Source organism: Trachypithecus francoisi, unplaced genomic scaffold (assembly GCF_009764315.1).
Source record: "Trachypithecus francoisi isolate TF-2019V2 unplaced genomic scaffold, Tfra_2.0 Lachesis_group15, whole genome shotgun sequence".
Taxonomy (NCBI): domain Eukaryota; kingdom Metazoa; phylum Chordata; class Mammalia; order Primates; family Cercopithecidae; genus Trachypithecus; species Trachypithecus francoisi.
Window position 1 is genome coordinate 1,053,938 of NW_022681460.1, and position 26,425 is coordinate 1,080,362.

The following is a 26,425-nucleotide window of genomic DNA, read 5'->3' on the forward strand; positions in this document are numbered from 1 at the left end:
CCAGCACGTCTGCCTGGAATCCCCTGGGGATATTCTCAGGGCGATGACTGTGACCTTTAGGAACCCCCGAGGCTCTGACTACTCCATTCCTCAGTCATGCTGTTCAAGCCTGATTTCCATATAAACACGAAGCTCTGTGCGTCTCCAGCTTGTGATGCTGACACTTCTGGGGTGCTCTCTTGGCTGTAGGAGGCTTTAGGGACTTCAGGAGGAAAGGATAACTATGAGCACCTACTGCTGCACCATCTTGTCTTGCTGTAGGAAGTCCCAGGCGGAAAACAGGTGCTGAGGGATTGGGGACGCAGAGCAGTACGTTCTGAGTTACAGGCAGGGAGCCTCAGGGCGGATGCATGGGGCAGCCGGTAGGGAGACAGTGTTCCTGAGGAGACGCCAGGTTCCTAATTTGCTCAGGGTCAGCTCTGGTTAGTGTCATCTTTTAACACTGCTGAGACTGTGCCTGTGGCCTGAGCTTTCCTCTTAGCTCAGACATCTGACTTTTCACCCTTGAGTTATATACAGAGAGTTCCAACTTGAAAAGAGGAATAATATGGGCTTTATTTTGTAACAGCTATTTTCTGTGACATACGTAGAACATCCTGATGTTAATAACCACCACAGAGTTCCATCACTGACCTTCCTGCACGCATTCTGTCAGACTCAGGCTATCCGGGCCGAGCTGCAGGGCCACTTGGGCCCAGTGACTGCGGTGGAGTTCTGTCCCTGGCGAGCAGGCACCCTCATCTCGGTGTCCGAGGACAGAGGCTTTAAGGTGAGGGATGGACGATGGACGGCGTTCCCACGTGGCACGCGCTGTGGAAAGACCTGTGGTGACGGGAGCTGTGCGGTGGCTTCACGGCCACTGCCGCCTGAGTGATGTTGTTTCTACCCCACTTCCGCAAGGCGACCGCTGTCCTGATTTCCATGGAAACACCAAGCCCGGTGTTTTGCCAGGGTGACTGGGCTTGGATTCCTGACAGGACGGCTCTGCAGCCCCGGATTTCCCACAACTGCATCCCGGGCCTGGGAGAGCCCAAGCACAAATTCTTCTCCACGGCATTTCCCAGGCCCAGAGCAGGAGAGCCAGTTCCAGGGTGGAGGGCTCCGTCAGCACGAAATGAGGATCTGGAAGAAAATGAAATGCGAATTCAGTTTTTAGCCAGCTGACACCAGTGTGCACCTGACAGTGTAGAACTGACCCGCGAGTGTACACCTGACAGGGTGTAGACCTGACCCACTAGTGTGCACCTGACAGGGTGTAGACCTGACCCGCGAGTGTGCACCTGACAGGGTGTAGACCTGACCCGCGAGTGTGCACCTGACAGGGTGTAGACCTGACCCGCGAGTGTGCACCTGACAGTGTAGAACTGACCCGCGAGTGTACACCTGACAGGGTGTAGACCTGACCCACTAGTGTGCACCTGACAGGGTGTAGACCTGACCCGCGAGTGTGCACCTGACAGGGTGTAGACCTGACCCGCGAGTGTGCACCTGACAGGGTGTAGACCGGTACAGTCTCCCGCTTGGTTCTCCTGTCTTGGCAGTGTTGACTAAGTACCTGGGAACTGTTTTTAACCTGGTTTCGTGTTTGTTTCCAATTCTTCAATCCACCAGGGGTTTATTTATGGAAGTGATGTTAATTTTTTCTTTTTGATTCTGACATCTTTTATTGTGTTTCTATATTTTTCTTATTTTTGTGCTCATTTTATTGTTTTCTGTTTTAGATAATCATTTATGTTGACTAATCTGATATTGGATAGTACTGTTAGCTTAACCTGTTGCAAAAATGGCAACATTGTTACCTCTTCTAAAGAATCTTGTTTGTCCAAAGGTCTGGGACCATTGTACAGGATCATTAATATACAGTTCATCTGTGTTATCAGGTAAATTTAAAACTCATGTTTCCTGTAAATAGACTGTGTGTAACCACGGTTTCTAGAGCATGTTCCAGGGCATAAGATGGAGCCCTGACATTCAAGTGGATCTGAATGAGGCAATCTCAGACTTACAGCCCTTCACTCCCGTCCACACAGGGAGAAGATTCACTTAACAGTGAATGTCCTTGATGTTTTTCACTTAAAATTAAATGTATGCTTGGAGTCTGGGCCTTTTTGTTTTGGAGGAGTAAAGCACATTTGCTGTCAGATAAAATGCCTGAGCACCCAGGGAAGGCGAGCCCTCTGCTCTCTGTAGAAACAAGTCCCAGAACCAGCAGTGTTGATAGGGCCAGGACTGCCCTGCCCATTTAGCATGTGCGTGGGCGTGCACCTCACCCCGGCCTCATGGTCAGGTACTGGGCACCTACGTGTGCGGCTCATGAATGCCAGGGCCCTTGCGTTCTTCCCTCACATGGATTTTTGTTGGTAAATAAAGCTGGCACACGGCCACACAGACGCAGCATTGATGCTGCAGGTGTCCGTGGAGCACGGCACGAGGAGCGGCCTGTGACGCCCCCGCACCTCTCCAGTGCAGCCCCTGTGCTTGTCCTCCTGGCGCCTCAGGGCACTGGTTACCTGCATTCGCTTTGCTGCTCTTTTGCATGTTCTGTCTTTCCGGAAGAAGAGAGTTAGGGAATTAAAAGGAGAGCATTCTTTCGTGGGAGAAATGACATGAAAATGCCCCTTAAAGAATATACATATACTTTGGTGACCTGGTAGAGTTACTGTTATATCTTCTCAAAGATTTAACATTCTTTCTGAGGTTAGTGTATCCATGTGTAGACTGTGGTGCTATAATGACTTGAAAACATTGCTTTCTTTCAGGGTGAAGCGCATTTCTTGGAAGTATGTTGGAATCTTTTTTTCTGAAATTAATTATACAGAATTACTATTTGGTTGCCAAGAACAGTGATACACTTGATCTTTGATTTTGTTCATAGTTTGATTAGGACGTGTAGCATTTTTCAATATTCATTTATCGAATTCTCCTAAAGTATTGACAGTTTAGAGTAAATTTTCAGTGAAATGACATCCTAGGCAACAATTTTTTTTTTCCAAGGAAACAAGGCATCCATTTGATTGCTGTTTTCATCACCTAGTCTGTAATTTTATTATTTGTGGCTGACTCAGGAATCCTTCTGCCCCAAGTGCAATGTTGATTGAACACCAGTGCTGCCCTCCGTCCAGGCTGTGAAGCAGCCAGAGCTGGGCCGTGGTTTAAGCCCACCAGGCCTTCTGTCAGGCAGGTGGGATGGGATTCCTTGGGACCCATCTGAGGCAGACTCCCGAAAGGTCCTTTTGGGGTGATGTCCCCAGTCTTCCTTGTGCTCATGGGGCTTTCAACATTTGTATTCACGTGCAATTTTTGCTTTTTGGTGAAGAAATTATTTTGGAATAGTTCAAACTTGACTAACAGAAATACTGTAACTAAATATTATGTGTAAAGAGATAAGTAAAACTGATCGTTCTCGGCTTACCTGGTACCAGGCACTTATAAAGCTAAATTTTCCAATGTTGCTTTCACCAGCATATCCTCTTCTCAGCTTGTTCATTGATGCAGAAAGCAGGCAGCTGATCACTGGGTGTGCTGACGGCCAGGTGAGACAGCCACAGAGTGAAGTTCCCGTTCCCAGACGTTCCTGTACGTGAGCCTGTACACAGGGGTCTCCGTCTTCATGCTACTTTGTATTTTCCTGTGATTTGAAAAAACCTGTCCACCTCAGTGCTGAGAATGTGACCTTTTGTGGGTCTCAGCATCACTGCAGGTTCAGTATGGCCCTGGGCCCCCTGGTCTGCGGAGGAGCTGGGTCTGCACGTCCCAGAGCTCCATACATGGTTCTGGAGTGCCGCTCAAGTGAGGGCCACTCACGTGACCTTTAAAACCTGATGAGAAGAGGGCTATGAGCAGGCATCCCACGCACGCTGCCTGCCACCCGGAGAGGCTCCCTGGATGGCTCCTCTGGTGGCATCCCCAGTGCTCCTTGTGCTCCTGTTTCCCATCAGCTTTACACACTGTTGAAAAACCTGAAGATATTGGTCTTTTTCAAAACATTTTTTTACGTGAGCATTTTAAGTTCATTTCACATGAAGACTTAAAATTTTTTTTTTCCTTTTGACAAAGTTAACCACTGTTGCCCTTGTTTTCTCACCCAGGGCATGTGGGACGTGCTCTTGGCTGTGACGCTGTGGGGTATGTGCAGGGAGCCTGGCGCCCGGGGGTCCCGGAGGAGCAGTGGGGTGTGTGCAGAGAGCCTGGCGCCCAGGGGTCCTGGAGGAGCATCTTGGGGAGGCCTGCACAATAGGATCCTGCCTGTGTGCTCTGAGCTAATGTGCCAGCCGTGCGAAAGTGCTCTGACACCGTGGGCGTGGGCTGTAAGGAGGGCCTCCAGGGTGGATATTGAAGGCAGGAGAGAGCTGTGCCAGGAGCCTCTGCAGGCTGTGGAGGGAATTTCCTGTGACGTGTCTGTCCTCACTGTTCCTCCTCTGGTGTTGCTGCTTCTGCGTAAGGACCTTTGCTGCAGCGCCGTGTCTGCATGTTCTTTGCTTTTGTAGCTTTGGATCTTCAGTTTGATGGATGAACACCACTATCGTCGTGTGGCACGGGTTGACCTAAGGAAGAAGACGGAGACTTTCTCCACGAGAAGGCTTAAGTCTGGGCTGTGCAGTCAGCCAGGTGGGTTGCTCAGACCCTCCTCAGGCCTCCCCCTTGGCCCAGTCTTTCAGCAGGCGCCGTGTGGAGGGCCCTAGGTCACACAGAGGGGAGAGAGAGGTGCCAATGTAGGAGAAGCCAATGGCCGCAACCTCAGAAAACCACTGAGGCCCTGCAGGTCATGTGAGGGGTGGGCCATCAGCAGACGGAGGCACCTGGTGTGTGTGGGGACAAGGGTGAGGGGCTTTGGTGAACCAAAGAGCAGAGGCCCCACGGCAGCAGCTGCGCGGCTATGGGTTGCTTTCCTGCAGTGGGCGACTGAGGAGGGCAGGTCATGCTGATCAGAAAAGTACACTGCAGGACTCAGATGCCACCTGCACCTGCCCCGCACCCTCGTCCTCACCTCCTCTCCTGCTGTCCAGAGTTGCTTCCTGTTGACCACAGCTTACTTCTGTGCGCTTTTTATCTCCTGTACTGTCACAAAGGAGCTGACCCTCTCCCGGAAGAAAACGTTGATTTTACTTTTCAGTCCAGGGGCCGCCTCTTCCATTGGTGTGTGCAGCTGACGTTTCATATTGCAGCAATCGTCCCTGTGCTCACAGCCTACGCTCTTCCTCACTCTGGTTACTCTTTCTTTTAGGTTGTGTTTTTTTGTAGATGACTTTAAGCTATTTTTTTCATATTAAGTCTGAAATTACCTTTATCCAGTATATCAATTTTTTCCTAACATTTTAAACCTTCGTTTTTGTTATTTATTTGATAAATAATTATCTACTACTGAAGCAAATCTTAAGCTTCGTTTTAGCAAGTACAAAGTTAAATTCTTTCAGTTAATCATCTCCTCTTTCCCACTCCCTTGCTCTGGTTCTGCACTTGGAGTTGCATCGCTTCCAGGCAGCATGCTGCTGGGTGTTACCCGCGTGCTTTCCTCGACACGTGATCCCCACACGTCCTGCTGGGTGTTATGCTGGGTGTTACCTTAGTGCTTTCCTCGACGTGTGATCCGAGTGACTCCGCGGTGCACATTCACTGCAGCGTCTCGGTGGCAGTCCTCAGCCTTTAAATCTGACGAACGTGTTTAAGTTCACTTCTCAGATTGTCAATAATTCTGTTCCCTAGAAGAAAGCCAGCTTCCCTCTACAAGTGTTCTGGGAAAAGAAGAGCAGGTTGAAGTAACATTTCCTGTACTGAGACTTGCACCCTGCGATCTCTCACTCATCCCAAATTCTGCATGTGGATGGTAAGCATCAAAAACTTGGCCTATGCCGTATAAAGGAAACACTTAAATTCCTTAGAGGAACATTAAGTTCATTTTCTAAGAATGACTGAAATAAAATCGAATTATTTTTGTCTCTGATTATTACTAATCTCGTTCTTGGGATTGCATGTTTTAAATCTTAAAGTTGGTAAATTTGGGCAATGATATGTAAGTATCTTTAATAAAAGGAATTGGAGGATTTTTAAGCGTATTACCAAAGTCTAGGGAGATCTTTGCCTCTGTGATATGACTTTTTCTTTAGAAAGAGAAAGTGATGATCAGAATGGCCTAGACTTTCCCATCTACCACTGTGCTGTACTTTACACATTTAAAGTTAACCTCAGACAAGTTTTATTTATTTCTGTGCGCAGTAGAAATATTATACGTATTTGGCAACATAAGGAAGTACTGTTTAACTGTGATTAAATAATGTATTACAATTACGTTGACCTCTCCTCCCCAAAATGCTTGAGATTAGGGGGCAACCTTTTTTTGAGTGGCCTTGGCCATTGCTTGTCTGTGTCTCTGTGCAGAGCTGCCCCTGGAGCAGAATATTCCCTGCTTGGTCCAAACCACAGAGAGGAAGCAGGGTGGGCAAGGAGGCTGGATGCTGTGCTCCCGGCAGGTGCATGCACCTGAGGCACTTTGAGGCTTCCCTGTCTTACCTAGAGCAGAGGGATCCCTCAGAGCTAAGCCAGAGCCACACGACCCATTCTGTTGACGATAGTCGTTGGGTGAACCGCGGACTGGTGCTGGTGGATGCCCAGGAGGTGCCCAGGGTGCTGCCTGGGGCGGAGCTGGAGAGGGGGAGGTCTGGAAAATAGGTTCCTGCTGGGGGCCTCTGCCAAGTGCACGTCCAGCCTTTCTGGAGGTGGCTTCTCAGTGCGTTAACAGACCCCGTTGGCAGTGGTATTAACTCTGCCACCTCAGGCCAGCTACTTTCCTCCTGGAGTTGGTTCCTCATTCCCAGGGGTGGGCACCTTGCGTGGCCTTCAAGTCTGGTCACTCGGAGGCTACCTGAGCAGTGGCCTTGGCCCAGGCGCTGGCGCCAACCTTTTCTGTAACCTTAGAAGAAAATGGAAACCACAGAGGTCAGAGCGAGCATCTTCACAGACATTAGCAGGTGCCCAGGGGACCCACCACAGGCTGAAATACCAGCCTGGCACAGATGTGGTTCTCACTGGCACGAACCTGCCCCGGCCCACGCTCCCCACTCCTGCGGAGAGCTCACAGCAGGCGAGGGGGCGGATGTGGGGCCCAGCCTTCAGGAATAAGATTAGTGTGTATTCTTTTTTCTTTTTTTTCCTTAAATCAGTCTTTCTTCTGAGAACATCTAATTATTCTTTTCTTTTTTTCCTTAAATCAGTCTTTCTTCTGAGAACACCCAGTGCGTGTGGATTGGAAGTTCGGTGGGCTTGTTCATGTTTAACCTGGCAAACCTGGAAGTGGAAGCTGCTTTATGTTACAGGGGTAAGATCTTTGGTGTCAACGCCACCTAACTGGAATGTTCTCCTCTGACTGGCATGTGGGGTGGTGAAAATGTTTGTGGAGAAGGCGCCGCCGTGTGAATCTGAGGATGAGATGCTTCAGTCACAACTCAGCACTGGGGATGTGCGGACCTCTGTGCTGCTGGAACTGAAGGACAAGGGCCCTTCCCGGACCCTCGGGCACTCAGCCCTGGAGCCGCTCCTTCCCTCCGTCCACCAGGCCCTTGCTTGGCACTCCCGGCTGCGCGGGCCTCAGCAGCGTGGAACACCCACAGGAGCACCTTGGGAAGCCCCTGGATTCTCCACCATTCCTGGAGAGCCTCCCGGAGCCCCAGGCTCGCACGGCATGAACCTGGCCGAGGCACTCTCCTCTCCAGCTCTGGTTCCCTTCTCCAGTTTCCGCCACCCCCAGAAATGTAGGGATAGTCACCTCTACCCCCATCCCCCATCCCCCACCTCATCTCCCTCCCTCAAGACCCCCATCTCATCCCCTGACCCCAGTGGTTCCCACCTGTCCTCTCCTGGCTCTGTGGCTGCCACCAGCTGCACCCTTTCTGCTTAGGAGCCCAGGCGACTTCTGAAAAGCAGGCTGGATTCTGTCCCTCTCCTCCGCTGCAGCAGGGCCTCCTCGGTGGCCTCCCAGGCGCTGCTCCTCTCGGTGCCTCCTTTCCAGCCCTGAATGCTCAGACCTCTGTGGGGCTGCGGGATCCGTCTGTGTCTTCATGTGCCCCCTTCCCTTCAGCCACCCGTCCCTGCCCCTCCTCAGCTCAGCCAGGCGTGGCTTCTCCTTGAAAACTCAGCCTTTCCTTCCCCCAGATGGTCACAGCTCTCATGACACATTTCCTTTCTGATCTGGTGCTGGACATGTGGCTTCTCCAGGAGGCTGAGCTGCAGGACCCAGTCCGAGTCACGGCCCGGCCTCAGAATGGGGCCTGGCATGTGTGAGGCTCAGGGCCTGGTGTGTGTGTGTGTGGTCTGTGCTCTGGTGTGTGTGTGGCCTGGGGCCTTGTATGTGTGAATATGTGGTGCCCAGCCTGCGATGTGTGTGGCGGGGCCTGGGCAGTGACTCCATGTGTGTGCCCCCTCCCTCCCCATCATGTTCTTCCTGGTCTTTGCTGAACTGAAGATTTCCAGAGCCTCAGCATCCCGCTGGCCGGATCGTGTGCCCTGGGGAACCGCACCGCGGATCACAAGGTCAGTCCTGAGATACGGCCCTCCCTGTCTGTGAGACGTGCTGATCTGTGCCTCCAGTTTCTCCTTTCTTTGGAGTGATCCTGTAACGACTGGCTGAGTAAATGGGGTTTTGTGTGTGAAAATGTTTTAGGAGTGGCGGGGCGATGTTGCTGCTGTGAGAATGAAGCAGAAGTTAGGATATGTGTGCAGATGCACATTTAGTCTGCTTTTACTGGGCAGTGTCGCTAACGATGTTGAAACTATGTCCCTGCAGATGCTGTGCTTGCTGGCCTCCCTCTTTGGCAGGAAGATTGCCGTGTTGGAGATCGACCCGGCCGCGCTGGTCAGGGCTCAGCAGTGTCCCGGCCTGAGGCAGAGCCTCTGGGTGCCAGCCAGGTAGAGTGTCTTCAAGTGTGGAGTGTGTGTGCGTATTCACCAAGTAAGCGGCATTTGGATTTCTTTCTATGTTCAGAAACAACGTTTAGGAAACTCTGAGCTCTACCAACACTGTTTGGAAGAAACATTTTTTCATGCTGTTGCTTCTGTCTTGTTGAAATAGTTGATAGTTTATTTTAATTGAAACACTATTTTATTTCAGAACAGGATGTACATTATAAAGCAGCACTTTTATTAAGAATGTATTAATTTTTTCCTACAAGAATAAGAATACGCTTGACAGTTTTCATTTTCAAATACTGTTATGTCCGTAGCTGGGTGAATTAGTCATTTGTAACTGTCTTTAAAGTGTGTAAGTCACTGAAACATTTCCATCCTATCATTGTTTGTGCTCCTAGTTTCATGTGGCTTGTATCTGTTTCAGCTCCTGTGTCCTACCGACCTCTCCACTGTATCTGGAAGTTGCCAAGGAGAAGAGCACCAAGGCTGCTAGTGAACGGCGATGTGGTCAGTACAGGGTGCTATGAAATCTAAGAATACAAGGCTGATGCGTTCTCATTGTGGTTAGGGCTGCTGCATTGTTTTGCGAATTCCTATTTGTTAAAATACGCCTTCCGTACTTCCTTCCATCCTTCCCTCCTTCGTGTCTCTGCCTCTTCCGTGTTTGTTCCATGTCAGCTGTGGTGGGGAGCATGCTGGGTGCTTCCCCTCCTGAACTGGCCGTCACTCATGGGATTCAGCAACATGGCCAAGACTGACTGCTGTTCCTCTGGTGCCTGGGACTAGTGGGGGTGCAGAGTGGACCTTCAACAATTACTGACCGTGAGAACATTTGTTCCCCTTTTTTCTCTGCTGAGGAATTTGAAAGCCAATCGCGAGCGTGTGATTGCACTCCTGCACACTTCAGGGTGGCTTTCTGGAACATGTAGTTTTTACCTAGCCACCATGACGTTGTATCGAAACCGGTAAGTTTTTGGAATCTTGTATTAGCAAGGCCATAATAAATTATTCTTGATTGCCTTGACAATATTTTCTGCTGGTTTGTTCTGAGCAGCAGCCAAACAAATCCACATGTTGCATCTCTCAAATATGTAAAAATGAACTTCTACTTCAAGATGGTAAACTTCATTATGTTCCGTTTATTTCAAGGCTCACTGATAATTACTTCTTTTTTCCCTTCAGTGACCAGTCTAACCCTTTCATCTGTCTTGTGAAACCTCCTACTGGACCTCATTCGAAAAACGAAGGCATTCCCGCAACCCCTTTTCACCTTCTGCCTTGTAGCTCCCTGACTGCTGGGCCTCACCTCCCAGAAAGGCCTTCTCCCCGGCCAGCGACCTGGCAGCCCCACCCTCAGGCCTCTCCCCAGGCTGGGCTGGGCTGGGCTAGGCTAGGGTTCCTCTCCCCGGGCTGAGCTGAACTGTGACCCCACCCTCAGGCCTCTCCCAGGCTGGGCTGGGCTGGGCTGGGGTTCCTGCGTCAGACATGTCTGGACCTCCCGTGGAGACCATCCTCGGACATGGGCTGTGTCCTTCATGCTCCCACGTGGCCCTTGAGCTTGACTTCTGGGAATTCTGGCCTCTCTGTCCCTTCCCTACCAGACTGTTTGAAATCAGGCCTTGAACACCTTCTGTGCCATTCCTAGGTCTCACCGACTGTGTGGTTCTGACCCGCCTTGCGGATCAGGGAGGGCCATTTTCAGGTGGAAGGCTGGGACTCAGAACTGAGCCTGGGGCTGGAGCTGTTTGCTTGTTCTGTCCTGCCATGGGGGACCCTGCTGCTGGGGGTTTCCGACGGGTCCCCCATTCCTCGGCCCTATTTCCACAAAAGAGCCACTGTCAGGGTTAAGTGTCCATTTCCTGCCACTTTATGCTCTGCTGCCGTCCCATCACCATGGGGACAGTTCTGAGAAACTGTGAGAATGACAGCCTGGGGAAGGCAATCACGCGTGGCAGCCTCTGGGCCAAGCTGACACCTCGGCTGGGAGTGGCCTCTGACCTCCTTCCTCCTCATTAAGTCATGGCACTTCTGCCTTGTAAGGAGGTGCTAATTGTTCACCATTGAAAAGGCATCTTAAATTGCAAAAGACACTACAGCAGAGAAGACAGCAGGGGGGTGTGAAGATGGCTGAGAAGAGAATGCCCCTGGGCTGCTGTGGGCCTAAGGTTTGCCGGAGCTGTCTCCTCCTCCTGGGCTGTCCCAGCCTCCTCCTGGGCCCTCCTGGCCTCCTTCGTCCTGGGCCCTCCTGACCTCCTCACACAGTCCCTCCCCGCCTCCTCGTTCTCAGCCCTCCCCGAACCTCCTCGTCTTCCTGGACCCCACAAGCCTCCTCACGTGCTTTCCCCCCACCCCTCCTGGCCTGTCTTGGCCCTGTCAGTCTTGTGTCCTGCCATTCATCCTTAACAATTGACAGCAGCAGGAGTCAGAGAAATCCCCAAGCAGACCCAGGCGAGTCCCCAGGGAAACCCGACCTCCCAACCAAAGACAGGTTCATGTCTGGAAGCCAAACCACATGTCTCAGATAAATCCACAGACCGGATTGAGAACCTCTTTTCCTGTTTGGCACGCTTTCCTCTGATTGGCCCTATTTTACATATGCCCACTCTTCCCTAATTGGTTTTTGACACTGCTGTGCCCATCTTTGAGTCATGCCATTTTTTTTTAGCCTTTTTTGCATAGTCACAAACCAATCAATATGCACTCCCCCATTCTGAGTCCATAAAAGCCCCAGACTCAGCCACACTGGGGGACCACCTGACTGAGGGTAGGGGCCGCCCTCTCTGGGTCCCCTCTCTGCTGAGAGCTGTCACTCAATAAAACTCGCCAGCTGGGCACGGTGGCTCACGCCTGTAATCCCAACACTTTGGGAGGCTGAGGTGGGTGGTCTACAAGGTCAAGAGATGGAGAACAGCCTGGCCAACATAGTGAAACCCCATCTCTACCAAAGATATAAAAATTAGCTGAGTGTGATGGCACGCACCTATAGTCCCAGCTACTCAGGAGGCTGAGGCCGAGAACTGCTTGAACCCAGGAGGTGGAGGTTGCAGTGAACTGAGATTGTGCCATTGCACTCCAGCCTGGGCGACAGAGCAAGACTCCGTCTCAAACAAAACTCTGCCCTGCTCACCCTTCAGTTGTCAGGGTAACCTATTTTTCTTGGATGCAGGACAGGGACTCAGGACTCATCAAATGCGGGTATGAAAAGTGCTGTAATGCAGTAGCCCTCCACCTTCCTCAGCCAGCGCTAGGCAGCTGCCACATGTGACAGCAAACAGCAGTGGGGCCGGGCCAGCCCCAGAGGCACAGGGCAGGGCAGTGGGACCGAATGAGCCTCACACAAGCGGGCTGAGTAGGCAGGTACCTCCTGCAGAGAGCCGGGGGCGAGGGAGGCCTGGGCAGGGGCATGGCAAAGAGGCACCGAGAAATCCGTCATCACAATGAATCCTCTCACATGTCTCATCTGGGGCTATTAATACATAGAGTAATATTCTTTCTTAAGTGCATTCTTTTGTGATTTGTCTTTTTCACTTCGTGTCTGTGAGATTTGTTTCCGTTGCTGTACAGCATTCTGTTGCCTGGATATACTGCGGTTTATGTACCCACAATTTATTCAGTATTAACAGCCATTTGGCTTGTCCCAGGCTGTTGCTGTTGTGAGCAATCTTTGCAGCACCTGCTGTACCTGCTGTAGCTGCTGCACCTGCTGTACCCTGCTGTACCTGCTGCACCTGCTGTACCCTGCTGCACCTGCGACACCTGCTGTACCCTGCTGCACCTGCTGTACCCTGCGGCACCTGCTGTACCTGCTGCACCTGCTGTACCCTGCTGTACCTGCTGCACTTGTTGTACCCTGCTGCACACTGCTGCACCTGCTGTACTCTGCTGCACCCTGCTGTACCTGCCGTACCTTACTGTACCCTGCCGTACCCTGCCGCACCCTGCCGTACCCTGCTGCACCTTGCCGTACCCTGCTGCACCTTGCCGTACCCTGCTGCACCTTGCCATACCCTGCTGCACCCTGCTGTACTCTGCTGCACCCTGCTGCACCCTGCTGTACCCTGCTGCACCCTGCCGTACCCTGCTGCACCCTGCTGTACCTGCTGCACCCTGCCGTACCTTGCTGTACCCTGCTGCATCCTGCTGTACCTGCTGTACCCTGCTGCACCCTGCTGTACCCTGCCGTACCCTGCTGCACCCTGCTGCACCTGCTGTACCCTGCTGCATCCTGCTGCACCTGCTGTACCCTGCTGCACCCTGCTGTACCCTGCTGCACTCTGCTGCACCCTGCTGTACCCTGGAGCCGGGAGGGCTGCCCTGATGTCTATGGGGGCAGCTGCTGGGCTTGGGGTGAAGGTTCCCCACGTGGCAGGTCGATGGCAGATGATGGTGAAGGTCTTCCCAGATGGCTGGCCAGCGGCTACTCCAGCAGTACATGATACTCTCTTGCCCTGAGCGCTTGCCATAGCTGCATGTTGCTGGACGCTGGAATTTCTGCTCACCCAGTGTGAGACAAGAATAACACTGGGTGGTCGCAGGAGGACGGAAAACCCAGGCAACAGCGAAGACAGGAATGTGGCAAAGCAAGCACAGGACAGCAGAAAACCCAAAGCAAGGGAGGGAGAGAGAAGGCGAACCCACCAGCGTGATGTGTCCTCTGTTCTCCCGGGAAAACGCGAATAAGGGAGAACGAGGCTGTGGTGGGCGCTTACTTAAAATCCCCTCCTTTCCCAGAATACCTGATGATGATCCCGCCCTCTCATTAAAGAAACACCCGCAAAATGAGGAACACAAACTCCTCTGCACACCTCCCTCTTGAGTGCGCCTCCTGAGTGCGCCTCCTTCTCCTGAGCTTGCCTCCTTCTCTTGAGCTCACCTGGCTTCTCACTTAGGCGTGTGCTTTCACTTTGCAGCAAAAGCTGCTGCTTTTCCCATCTAAATTTTTGCTCTGAAGGTGCCAAGAACCTGGAAACCAGCTGGGGGTGGTGTCTCACCAGTATTTGGAGACCCTCCTGAGTCGTCTGGCAACCAGTGACGATACAGAGGTGTCTTTTGATTTTGTTTGCGTTTTCCTGGTTAAACACAAGGTGGTTATTGCGTGTGTTTGATCAGCTACGTTTTGCTGTCATAAACCTAATTTGCATTTATTATCTCTTTGCTATTATTTTGTACAGGATCTTTTGGATTCATGTTCTCACATGATTGATTTCTCAGGAACTTCCTGAGTTTGGTTTTGGTGTGCCAGCTCCACAGAATGAGCTGGGAAGAGCTTTCTCTGCTGTACCTGAATGGTTGGTGTAAAATTTTAAATTAGGTGTATGATTGATTTTGAGTATAAAACCAGCCTTATGTGTCAGGGATAAATCCCAGGATGTGTAGTCTTTTTGTTGTGTTGTTGAATTCGGTTTGCTAATATTTTGTTGAGGATTTTTGCATCAATTTTCATTAGAGAAATGGGCCTTTAGTTTTCTGTTTGTTTTTTTCTGTTTTGTTTGCTTTTGTATTTGTTTTTTGGAGCTGAATGAAGTGCAGTGTGTTCCCCCAAAGGAGATTTGCGTTGCTTTCTAGGGGTTTGGGTTGCACAAATCCACAGCTTCTGGCCTTTTAAACCATTTGTCAAGGTCACTCTGACTGCAGGGCCAGCAGCCTGGGACCAGTACAGACTATCACGGCACAGGCTTCCTGGGCCAGTTGGAGAAGGTGAAGCTCGCGTAGTGGCCGAGGGCTTGGCCTTTCTGCCCTCACCTCCCTGAGGCCACACAAATCCTCAGCCTGTGTGGCTGGAGTTGAAGCCTCCACAGCTCACCTCAGTTTCCATATCTTGTCCTCATTTTCTTTCCCCTTTTGACAAAGTGAAGCACGTATTTCTTCCGGCGTTCGTGGTTTTTCTCTGTGGGAGAGGCCATCTGAATACCTAACCAGTGTGTTATACAGATAATGAAAGTCAGCATTCACCTTTTAAATAGCAGCACCCTCAAAAAATTGAAAAAGGACTATGTAGTAATGATGCTAATGAAGAATTGAAAGTGATTATTAGGTAAATAATATGGTTTTATACATTATTTATGTGGTAAAGAGTCTGTTTTTCGTAGTATTTCAAAAGACTTTCTGTTCGTTTACTTTTTTTCATTTAAGATATATATAAAATAAAACTTACCATTTTAACCATTTTTAGGTGTATGGTTCAGTGGCATTCTTTACCTTTTCATTGTTGTGCAACGTAAAAAAACCTTTTTGAACCATTTGCTTAATTAGTAACAGAGGAATTTTATACGTATATGTATATTTCTAGTAAAAAATGTTTGGAAAAACTTTACTAACCAATATTAATTAAAATGGCTAATAGTTGGAATCATACTAGACTGTTCAGGTGGTTTTCCAAAGCTCTGACTGTTTCCATGGAAAGAAACTCCCCTGTGAGAGTGGGCTCCACACTGAGTGGCGAGCAGTGCCTCCTGCGTGTCCATCACACGGGGTCTGTCACACAGGGTCCGTCACGCGGGTCCCTCACACGGTGTCTGTCACATGGGTCTGTCACACGGGCTCCGTCACACAGTGTCCGTCACACGGGGTCCGTCACACGAGTCCGTCACACAGTGTCCGTCACACGGGTCTGTCACACGGGATCTGCTTGTCGTGTCTGCCGCCCTGGACGGCTGTGCGTTTGGGAAGTGAGATCTGTGCACACAGTCTGTTATGAAGGAGACACGAGTCTCGTGATTTCACCTTTAAAACTTACCGTGTTTGTTTCCTTAGCTTTTCTTCTTACCTACGCTTCATTTAGATCACTCCTTAAAAGTGGAATTTTGAGACTTTTGTCAACATGGGTCATCTTGTTTCACACGAGCATATATGATGTACTGTGGTTTGCAACTAATGATAGCATTTACAGTTTAGAACAAAACCTTCAGTAAGAACAATTATATAAATAGTTTTAATACAGAGATAACTTTTCTGTAGCAAGAAAGTGATGAAATTTTAACATGTTGATGTTTTGTGTGTAGTTTAGAAAATATTCCCATGGAAAATGAATGAATATGTTTCATTTACAGTAATGCTGTAATCCCAAAATTTGCCTTCCTCTACTTACAACACTATAACAGAGATAATATAAACAGAATATATGTGGTAGATGAGGAACTATTATATTTTAATGCTTAGAGCATTTGTAAAACTAATATGCAGTTATGTATTTATAAACCTTATTCTAGGACTTTTGAGACTTTCTCATAATGAAGTGTACTACTCATGTGCCCATAACTTTTATCATTTTATCCTGAAATTGTTTTCCTTTCGGTGATATTTGATTATGTTTTGGAGAAGGTTTTTTCTCCTCCCCTGACTGTGGATTGGACAGTGCAGTTTCCTGGCTTCTCCTGGGAGCAGTTACTTTTCTAGCACCCTTGCCCTCTGAGGGTTCCTTTGGGGTCCCAGCTGTGTGTGGCGTCTTCCTTTACCTTGGAAACCTCTTCCCCTCCAGGTCCGGCTTCGCCCTCTGCAAGCCTGTGAGGTTGGTGGAGCCCAGGCCCAGGGAGGAGACCTGGCTTACAGATTCCTGGTCACCTCCTGGACTCTGATTTGCACAGTGAGACGTCCACAATATTAAGTTAATACTCTCTTAGGGCCACTTGATTCTTAATGGGAATGTGATTAGGTTTTCCTGTATGAAATAGTGCCAGAAACAGAACTGAATGTCTTTGTTTTTAAAGAAATAACTATTTTTAGAATTTTTCAGTATTATGCAGATATCCATTTTTCTAAAGCTATCTTATAATATTGTACAGACTATTCATATTGAACACCAACTATTAAATTTATGCAAAAATAAATAGTTCTGACAAAACTATATTTGGTCTGAAACCATTTTTTTGATTTGTAAATATTTGTGGTAAGTTCATGTGATGTCAGAGTTTTTGTCAACTGGTAGTGCTATGCAAAATGTAAAATAGGCTAGGCGGGGCACAGTGGCTCACAGCTGTAATCCCAGCACTTTGGGAGGCCAAGGCGGGCGGATCATGAGGCCCAGAGATCAAGACCATCCTGACCAACATGGTGAAACCCCCTCTCTACTACAAATGTAAAAATTAGCCGGGTGTGGTGGCGGACACCTGTAATCCCAGCTACTCGGGGGACTGAGGCAGGAGAATCGCTTGAACATGGGAGGTGGAGGTTTCGGTGAGCCGAGCTCGCACCACTGCACTCCAGCCTGAGCGATAAAGCGAGACTTCGTCTCCAAAACAGAAACAAAAACAAAAACAAAAAACAACCCAACAACAAAAAAACAACCAACTTGGGCTGTTTTCTTATTTTTTTAACCCCTTGATTTAATCTTTTGCTGCTGATGATTGGTGTGACTTGAGATATGAAACCTCTTCCATTTATGGTCAGACATTCATTCTGTTTTGAAGAGACTCTGTTCTTCTCATGTCCATCCTGAGATGCTAATTTTAAGTGTTGGTTTCTTCTTTAAAATTGCCTTTCCACAGCTGCACGGAACGTCATGAAGGACCAGCGCCTGGTTTTCCACAGTAAAGTTAGGTCATCTGGTTATGCGTCAGCACCACAGTGAGTAAACTCATGTCAGTGAGAGACAGAAATGCACCTGCGTCCCAGATGCAGGACTTTAACACAACAGGGACACACATACGTCCCCGAGGGTCACAGCATAGAGAGAGGACATAGCAATAGAAGCAGAAGTTAAAATGTGGTGGGTTGGACCTCAGCATGCCAGTTAGCAGCAGCCGCAGCAGCAAATGTTTCCTGAGCACTCACTGGGCCTCAGAGCAGCCCTCCGAGTTGATAACGTGGTGGTCCCGGGAGGTGAGGGGAAGCTGGTGGGCTGTGGGGCTGGGAGAGCAGGACGATGCTGTAAACAAACATGGCCCATCAAGGCCGGACACAGTGTTCTTCTTAGAACATAGCTTTGCTGTAACATCAGAGCACGATAACCGAGTGCATTTAGGCCCTGAGTTAACAAGACTGCTCCAAGGCGAGGAGATATGAAGCAGCCGAGAAACCACAGGGTGGCCTTGAGATTCCCTCAACCTTCACATGTCCACTCCTCAAAGGCAAATGTGACTTTTCTAAAGAAAATGCAGACATATACCCCGCCTCCTACCTCACCTCATGACCTTCTATGTCTCTTAACATAATGGCCAAAATGACTCTGTTACCTGGAGTCCCTGTCCTCAGCGCACACACTCATCTCCCTGGCTGGCGCTCACCTCTACCAAGCTCCCCGCTTCATGTTTCCCTGGCCACTCCCTGACTCCCACCCACCCCTGCCACTGCTGTGCTCCAGACAGAAGTCCCAGGCCACTCTGTGTAAACACAGCCTCCAGCCCTCCAAGCTCTTCCCCGCTCTGCTTGTTCTCTCTGGCCTGAACAATGGTGACTGTGTCTTCTTATCTGTTCTTTAAACCCCTGTGTCTGGGGCAGCACTCAGCACCCTGAACCCTCATAAGTCACTTCTGGAGGGAGGGATGGATGGATGGAGAGATGGACAGAAGGGGATGGAGGGATGAGAGATGGATGCTTATGTGCATGGATGGTGGGGATTTGGGATGGAGCGATGAGAGGTGGATAAGTGGGGGGATGGATGGAGGGGATGGAGGGATGGAGAGATGAGGGATGGATGAGTGGGTGGGTGGATGGAGGGCTGCAGAGATGAAAGATGGATGAGTGGGTAGATGGATGATGAGGATGGAAGGATAAGAGATGGATGAGTGGGTGCATGGATGGAGGGGATGGAGGGATGGGGAGATTAGCGATAGATGAATGGGTACATGGATGGAGGGGATGAAGGAATAGAGGGATGAGAGATGGATGAGTGGGTAGATGGAGGGGGATGGAGGGATGGAGAGATGAGGGATGGATGAGTAAGTGGATAGATGAAGGGATGGAGGGATGATGGATAGATGACTGGGTGGACAGATGGAGGGGATGGAGGGATGCAGAGATGAGGGATGAGTGGGTGGGTGGATGGAGGGGATGGAAGGATGGAGAGATGAGGGATGGATGAGTAGGTGCATGGATGGTGGGAGATGGAGGGATGGAGAGATGAGAGATAAGTGGAGGGATGGATGGAGGGGATGGAGAGGATGAGTGGGTGGATGGATGGAGGGGGATGGGGGGATGAGAGATGGGTGTGTGGGTGCATGGATGGTGGAGGATGGAGGGATGGAGAGAGGAGGGATGGCTGCATGGGTGGCTGAATGGAGGGGGATGAAGGAATGGAGAGATGAGGGATGGATGTATGGGTGGATGGATGGCGGGGGATGGAGGGATGCAGAGATGAGGGATGGATGTTTGGGTGGATGGAGGGATGAGAGATGGATGAGTGGGTGGATGGATGGCAGGGATGGAGGGATGCAGAGATGAGATATGGATGAGTGGCTCAATTGATGGAGGGGGGATGGATGGAGAGAGATGAGAGATGGATGTGTGGGTGAATGGATGGAGGGGATGGAGGAATGGAGGGATGAGTGAATGGATGGATGATGGTTGGATGGATGAATTCTGCTCCAGTGGCATCTGCAGCTTTGTATGAATTCCCCAGTTCTGCCATATTAAGGCATGTTGTGAGTGTCAGGCTTTGTGTGGGAGCCCCAGGGAATGAGGGGTTAACGGACATTGGTGGCCCTGAGTGCCAGCCTGAGGCTTTGGACTTAAAGGAAAAGCCCAGCATCAGGGTCCCATTACAGGATTTTAAAGGAGTCACAGGACGATGTGTAGCAGGATAACATCTCTGAGGCAGTGTGAGAGACACAGGAGGGGACGAGGTGACTTGGCTGGAGGACAGGTGGGGGGGCCCAAAAGCATTTATGCAGACGTCTGTATCTACGTATATAATTTTTTTCACTGTAAAATATAAATCTCTTAAGAACCTTAGAGCTCTTAATATTTGAGAGAGAGATAAGAGTTTTCTTTCCACAGTGTAACTATGTTTTCACCAAAGACCAACATCAAGAGTGAGGGGAAAGGATCTTCGAGACGCAGGAGCAGCTGTGCACGGTGTGTGGTGTCGCACACATTCCAAGTACATTTGAAATAACCTAGACCTTTCCAATGCTTTAACGGGTTCTTTTCCAAACAGGTATAAGACCTTGTATGTGTACATGTGTTTACGTACATATGTACACAGATATGTATATGAATATTATTTATATATCTTTTTAGCCAAATGTAATTCTTTCCTGTTAATTTTTCAGACATGGTCTGTTACTACCTTAACAATTTTGAAATATTAACTTTTTGTTAAAATTTGGTTTAGAAAATGCCATAGCCAGTGCTCCTCCCTGTCATGCACGTGGATTGGGTGAAAACACTGGGGCCGTTGTAGTGCCAGGTGCTCATTCTGAGTGGCCGTGGCCTGTGCCACTGGGGAGAACGCCTGTCCACGGGACTGGCTCCACGCTGGCTGCGGCTCTGACTGTGGGCATGTCCTGCAGACACCTGGGCCCCTTGTGACTGGACAGGGAAGAGCTTGGGGGACGTCTAGGGTCCCTCCCAGTCCTGGATATAAGATTACATTGAGGAGAGATATGGGCTACTGCACTTAAAACTCATTTTAACATACATGGGTCTGCTTTCAATCACTGCGTTACAGAGCGCCAATATTGATTTTGCCCACGTTCACTGCGTTTTTCTTGCTGTTCCTGCCACGCTCTGCTTGATATTACGCATCTACTTGCAGCAAAATGCATCCAGGCCTTATGCAGATGAAGTGTGGCATCAGAGTTCCATTCAGCTCTAATTCTGTTGGTAATTTTTTCTGTGAGGGCCCCGCTTTCCAGACAGAGCACGCTGCCTCCTCTGCATTTGGCTCTCGTGGGCCATCTGCTGAGAGCTGCTGGGCAGCAGTGGTGGCGAGGCCTCCAAATGCCATACAGGGCCCAGGCGTGTTTATGGAAGGCGTTGGCATGTACCCAGAAGGCATCTGTAGATGGCTTCACCCACAGCGGCATGAGACTGGAAAGTGAAATTCGTTTTCTGTTAGTGAGAACCCTCACCCCGAAATCGTCACAGTACTCATATCAGTTTACATGAAACCCAAGAAATCCTTGCTGTTTTATAGATGAAATGCGTGTCTTTTTTGGCAATATGGAATGTAAGTCTATTTAAAAGAGTTATTTCATGATTTTGAATGTAAGAGTCTAAATATAGACATATATAGATAAATTTTCAAGTTTACTGGAATACAATTATACATGTCGATGGGGGGAAGCCCACTTCATTTCCTGCTTATGTTTTACTTCTGATCTCACTTTGAATGTCTCCCAATCGCTGTTACCTCTGGCCTTCCCTCAGGGAGCCGTACCCCGTGGAGTGCGCTGTGCCCACCAAGCCCGGCCCCCAGGTTGCCGCCGCCCCCACCTGTACACGCGTGTGCTGCCTCCAGTACTCAGGTGCGCCACGTCCCGCGGGAGCTGGGTAGCATTTCATTTGTAAGTCTTTTATTCTGTCCACTGTAAACGTTTTTCTATTGTATCATAATTGTAAATATATTTTTAAAAACCTTGGTTACTTGAAGTTGCATGGCATGGTGTGTGTCTGGATGAAAACCGAGACTCCGTTTCACTCGACTATAGTGAGGGTGATCACCGGGCATCTCACCCCTGTGTTGGCACAGAGACTGGCACTCACTCACTGGCAGCAAATTTGCTGTTCTGTGTCCAGCTCCTTCGGATTTTGCTCTCTGTGTGTCTGATCCCTCCTACAGAAGTGTTAAGGTGGGTCTGGTGGGAGGGCTTTGGCAGGCCGAGAAGCTCACGGAACACTCGCTGCTTCCCTCTGGAAATGCGCTCTCTGCTCATGGATAGGCTGGAGGCGCCAGGCTGGGGTTCGCACTGCGCAGGCTGTGCACGGGATTCTTTCCTTACCAGACCCTCAGCCGGGCCCTTTTCCTGCAGGACTGAGAGTCTCGGCTTCCGTGACAGTAGTCCTGTAGCTCATGCGTGTCCTGATAATGCCTTCATCAGGCTTCTCTTGGATCTTAGCAATGTTTTCTAAATAATGTTTGACAGAAGAGAGGAGCAGCTTGTGAGAGTGCCCTTGGCCTCGGCTAGGTAGTTCCAGCACTTGAATGCTTCTCAGAAGTGAGGTTTCCTTGCAGGGGAGCTGTGCCCTTGCCTGGGGCTGGACAGGAAGTCCTGTCTGGGCTGGAACCTTGTCCCACCCTCATGCCATCTGTCCAGAGGGTTGAGTCGCCTAAGGGTTACCATTTACTACTCCGCTGAATTCCTTTTATTTTATTATATAATTGTAGCCAAAGAAGTTTTAAAATCATTTTCGGAAATTAGATAGGTAGTATTATCAATGAATGTCCTTTTGATCTTTGATAGACTAGAACATTCCTTCAGTGTTATCAGCCTTCAAGTTTGAATATTGTGGGTGACATCTATCATGTCTTTCTTTCTTTCTTTCTGTCTTTTTTTTTTGAGACGGGGTCTCACTCTGTTGCCCAGGCTGGAGTGCAGTGGCACAATCTCAGCTCACTGCAATCTCCGCCTCCCGGGTTCAAGCGATTCTCCTGCCTCAGCCTCCCGAGTAGCTGGGATTACAGGCATGTGCCACCAGGCCTGACTAATTTTTGTATTTTTCATAGACATGGGATTTCGCCATGTTGGCCAGGCTGATCTCAAACTCCTGACCTCAGGTGATCCTCCTGCCTCAGCCTCCCAAAGTGCTGGGATTACAGGCGTGAGCCGCTGCACCCAGCTCTATCATTTATTTCTACCCTGTTTTTGGAAAATGTTTCAATACAACTGCTTAGCTGAGTATGCCTCTGGTCACTCTGCTGATTTGAGGCAGGCCTCAGGGCCGCGTTTCAGTAAGCGTCCTGTCCTGAGTGAAGGGACCTTTTGGGTACAGCTTTTCCTGTTCACAACCTTGTACAGCCGTCACGCTCTCTCATCCTGCTGCTCATCCTGCTGTTCCTCTTCTGTTAAGGAAGGACGGTGAGGATGACAAAGGCCGCGCCTCACAAGGTTGTTGGGTAGAGGATATGAGAAAGGATTAACACGGGCTGGCGCCCGCAGACCCCCATGCCGATGTTAGTGTTTGTGTTTTAGAAACAGGTCAACTAGAAGTTCTACTCTTGCCTGTGGTCAGTGTGACTCCTATGAATTAGGCTTTTCTACAGTGTGACCCTGTGAACTCGGCTTTTCTACAGTGTGACTCCTATGAACTAGGCTTTTCTACAGTGTGACTCCTGTCTACAGTGTGGCTCCTGTCTACAGTGTGACTCCTGTCTACAGTGTGGCTCCTGTCTACAGTGTGACTCCTGTCTACAGTGTGGCTCCTGTCTACAGTGGGACTCCTGTCTGCAGTGTGGCTCCTGTCTACAGTGTGGCTCCTGTCTACAGTGTGACTCCTGTCTACAGTGTAACTCCTGTGTATTAGGCTTTTCTAAGAGGTCTTTTTTTTTATTCTTTTAACAGGAGATGGGCAGTGGCTGGCCTGTGGGTTGTCCAACCATCTATCCCTCGTTTTTGGTGCCAGCCTGACTGGGACACCTGCTGTGTTTTCAGGTAAAATGCATCTTAATTTCAGTCAGTATGAACTTAAGGATGGGTCTCACTTAGGTCCTGGTTGTCAGTTGCTAAAGGACACTTTTGTTTCCTTCAGGACATCAGCAGAACAAAACCACAGCTTGAATTGGGGTCTAAACTGGATTCACTGAGATCTTAAACCAAACGGGGTAAACATTACTCTAGAGAACAGCGTGGCAGCACTTCCGTGGCTGGTGCCCTGGAGGCCAAGAGCCGATCATCTGTAGAGTTTTAGGGGAGTGAGCGAAGTTGAATCCTAAATAATTGAAATATATTTAATTAATGTAATCGAAAGGCATACAGTTGAAATATATTTTGAAATTTAGTAGGGTTTGTACATAGGGATTTTTATAAACGTAACAAAGCAAACTATTTTAAAAGTAGATCTGAGAGAAACAGTGTTAAAATTATGACCATTTCGACTCATAACTGGGACATGTATTTGATTCCTAATTCTCATTCCATAAAACCTAACAGCTCTTCGTTAGGGTCCTGATACTGCTTGCCTCAGAACTTACACTTGGTAGATATTTTAACCAAAGCACAGAAACCACAAAAACTATCTCACTAGTCCTTCTGTTCTATACAGGTTTAGCATCCCTAATCCAAAATTCTGAAATCCAAATACCCCCAGATCCAGAACGCTCTGAACACCAAGGAGATGCCTGTTGAAGCATCTCAGATTTCGGATTTTCGGGTTAGGGTTGCTTACCTGCCATAATGCAAATACTCCACAATCAGAAAGAATGGGAAATCCAAAACACCTCTGATCCCAAGCATTGTGAATATGGGACACTCAGCCCGTCGCGTGGCCACCCCAAGGGCAGTCGTTAGGAAATGCGGAGGTGGGGCCCGGTGGGGCTGAGGTGGGGACAGAGGCAGCGGGAGCCAGGCCCGGGCAGTGCCACACCTGGGAGCAGATGAGCGCCCCCAGTGACTCCGGCCTCACGCCCTCTGCTTGCTGATGCCCGGGGCCGGGTCTCGGAGGCCCCCAAGGGCAGGCAGAGCTGGACTGGGCTCCTGCATGAGCAAAGCTGTGGCCCCGGCATGGTCTGGGCAGAGCACGGTTCTCCGGTCTTGGCCTGGATGCCACCCTTGCCCTTCGAGGCCCTTGCTCCTGGTCCCACCGCGCATCTATCCGGCAGCCTCAGAACCTTCACCGTGCACCCGGGAGCCCTGAGCCGGCCTCTTTCGTTGATTGATAGGAGTGGTTGTTCTGTTGACCGTGGATGTCTCCCTGTGTATTTTATTGTTGGAAAAAGGGCTTCTCACTGAACTAAGAAAATGCAGTGGTTTTTCAAATTCATCTTTACGAAAACTTGCTCTGTTTCTGTGTAGGGGAAAAGTGCCACGTTTGCCCGTCTCAACTGCACAAGCCACATCATTTCACTTTGGGTGTGTAATGTTTAATAGTGACATCACCCAATGTTGAAAATGTGACTGGTCTCTCAGCACCTGCCCAGAACACAGAAAAATGAGTGTCTTTATTTCCATTATGATCTGGGACAAATAAGTATAAATTCAAATTTCCTCCTGGGGAGTTCAAGGGCCTCTGAGCACACAGTCAGGTAGCACGTCCCATCCTGAGAACCACTGAGAGCAACCGTATTTAATTTAATAAAGGAGTTATGTGTTTCTGCTTTAGATTTTAGAATTTTTCCTATCAAACATTGTGTCTAGTCCAAAGACAGGTACTTGAGTCCCAGGCCTTCCGCCAAGCGTGTGCCTGGCACAGAGCAGATTCTCAGCGATACAGGGTGGCGGGTTCTGAGCACGCCACTCAGGAGAGCTGCATCGTCTGTACGCGCCCTGGAGCCAGTGGTGATCGTTGTGAAGTTCTGGGGTCAGGCATTTCGGAAGATTAAATATAAAATTGCATTACAGATAGTGGAACTGTATAAAAAAGAAATCTTTGTCAAAGTATGAAGTGAAGATCTGTGTCTCTCCTGTTCCTGAGCTTTTGGTTGGCTTGAGCTGCGCCGAGCAGCTTCTGCTCTTCTTCTCTGAGCGGAGACTGCACACGCTGGCCTCCATGCTGCTTACGTCCCCACACCCTTGACTGCTTCCCCAACACGAGGCCGCGTCCAGAGGAAGTCTAAGTCCAGAGGTCTCAAGCTCTGACCTAGGCCATGCGTGGTGGCTCACGCCTGTGATCCCAGCACTTTGGGAGGCTGAGGTGGATGAATCACTTGAGGTCAGGAGTTTGAGACCAGCCTGGCCAACATGGCAAAACTCTTTCTCTGCTAAAAAATACAAAAATTAGCTGGGCATGGTGGAGGGCGCCTGTAATCCCAGCTACGCAGGGGGCTGAAGCAGGAGAATCGCTTGAACCGCAGAGGTTGCAGTGAGCCGAGATGGCACCACTGCACTGTAGCCTGGATGACAGAGCATGACTCTGTCTCAAACAAACAAACAAACCCCTGACCTAGACAGGGTTTTAGAATCCTCTTCACTCTGTTTCTGAAGCTCCTCATCTCACCACACACACCACAGGGAAAACTGGCCAATTGAAAAGAGGAGGGAGGCCTTCTGTACAGTGAGGAGGTGGTGGGGGGAGAGGAAGAGGCGCCCGTGTGGTCCCGCATGGGCCGTGACTTCGTGGGGATTGGCCTTGTCTGCGGTGATGTCGTCTGCGATGCAGCCTCTGGCCACAGCACTTCACGCATGTGTCTGGGGCTGGAGCTTGGGAGAGAAGGGGGATCCCACCTTTGGCAAGTTCTCAGGAATTGCCGTTGTTTTCATCCTGGGAGTGGAAGTCCGTCCTGACACTTGAGATGAAGGACCAGGCCGACTTGTCAGGACTGAGCACAAGGCGGCATTTTGCAATCCCTGCATTGCCGGGGCCTCTGCTGGCCTTGGTGGCTTAGTGAACCATTGGGCCCCCAGCAGATGCTGTGCTCATAGGAGGAGGTGGAAAGGACTAGAAAAACACATTCTTTGACTCACTAAGAAGGAAGAGCGTGGGTCACGGTAACTTC

General features: G+C 49.7%; 1 protein-coding gene across 3 annotated transcripts in view; it reads left to right on the top strand.

Moving 5' to 3' along the window:
• Window positions 1–26,425, top strand: part of WDR27 (WD repeat domain 27) — a 244,945-nt gene that overhangs the window by 21,061 nt on the left and 197,459 nt on the right. For all 3 annotated transcript variants that reach the window (XR_004442681.1, XM_033234187.1, XM_033234186.1), the window contains exons 5-17: window positions 656–769; window positions 1,829–1,880; window positions 3,463–3,533; window positions 4,488–4,608; window positions 5,704–5,824; window positions 7,209–7,312; window positions 8,456–8,523; window positions 8,777–8,898; window positions 9,323–9,405; window positions 17,382–17,460; window positions 19,831–19,908; window positions 21,205–21,302; window positions 23,337–23,426. Coding sequence is in view for 2 of the 3 variants with exons in the window: in XM_033234187.1 (XP_033090078.1) it covers window positions 656–769; window positions 1,829–1,880; window positions 3,463–3,533; window positions 4,488–4,608; window positions 5,704–5,824; window positions 7,209–7,312; window positions 8,456–8,523; window positions 8,777–8,898; window positions 9,323–9,405; window positions 17,382–17,460; window positions 19,831–19,908; window positions 21,205–21,302; window positions 23,337–23,426 (1,201 nt within the window). In the remaining variant the exon portion in view is untranslated. The remainder of the gene's footprint in view (window positions 1–655; window positions 770–1,828; window positions 1,881–3,462; window positions 3,534–4,487; window positions 4,609–5,703; window positions 5,825–7,208; window positions 7,313–8,455; window positions 8,524–8,776; window positions 8,899–9,322; window positions 9,406–17,381; window positions 17,461–19,830; window positions 19,909–21,204; window positions 21,303–23,336; window positions 23,427–26,425) is intronic.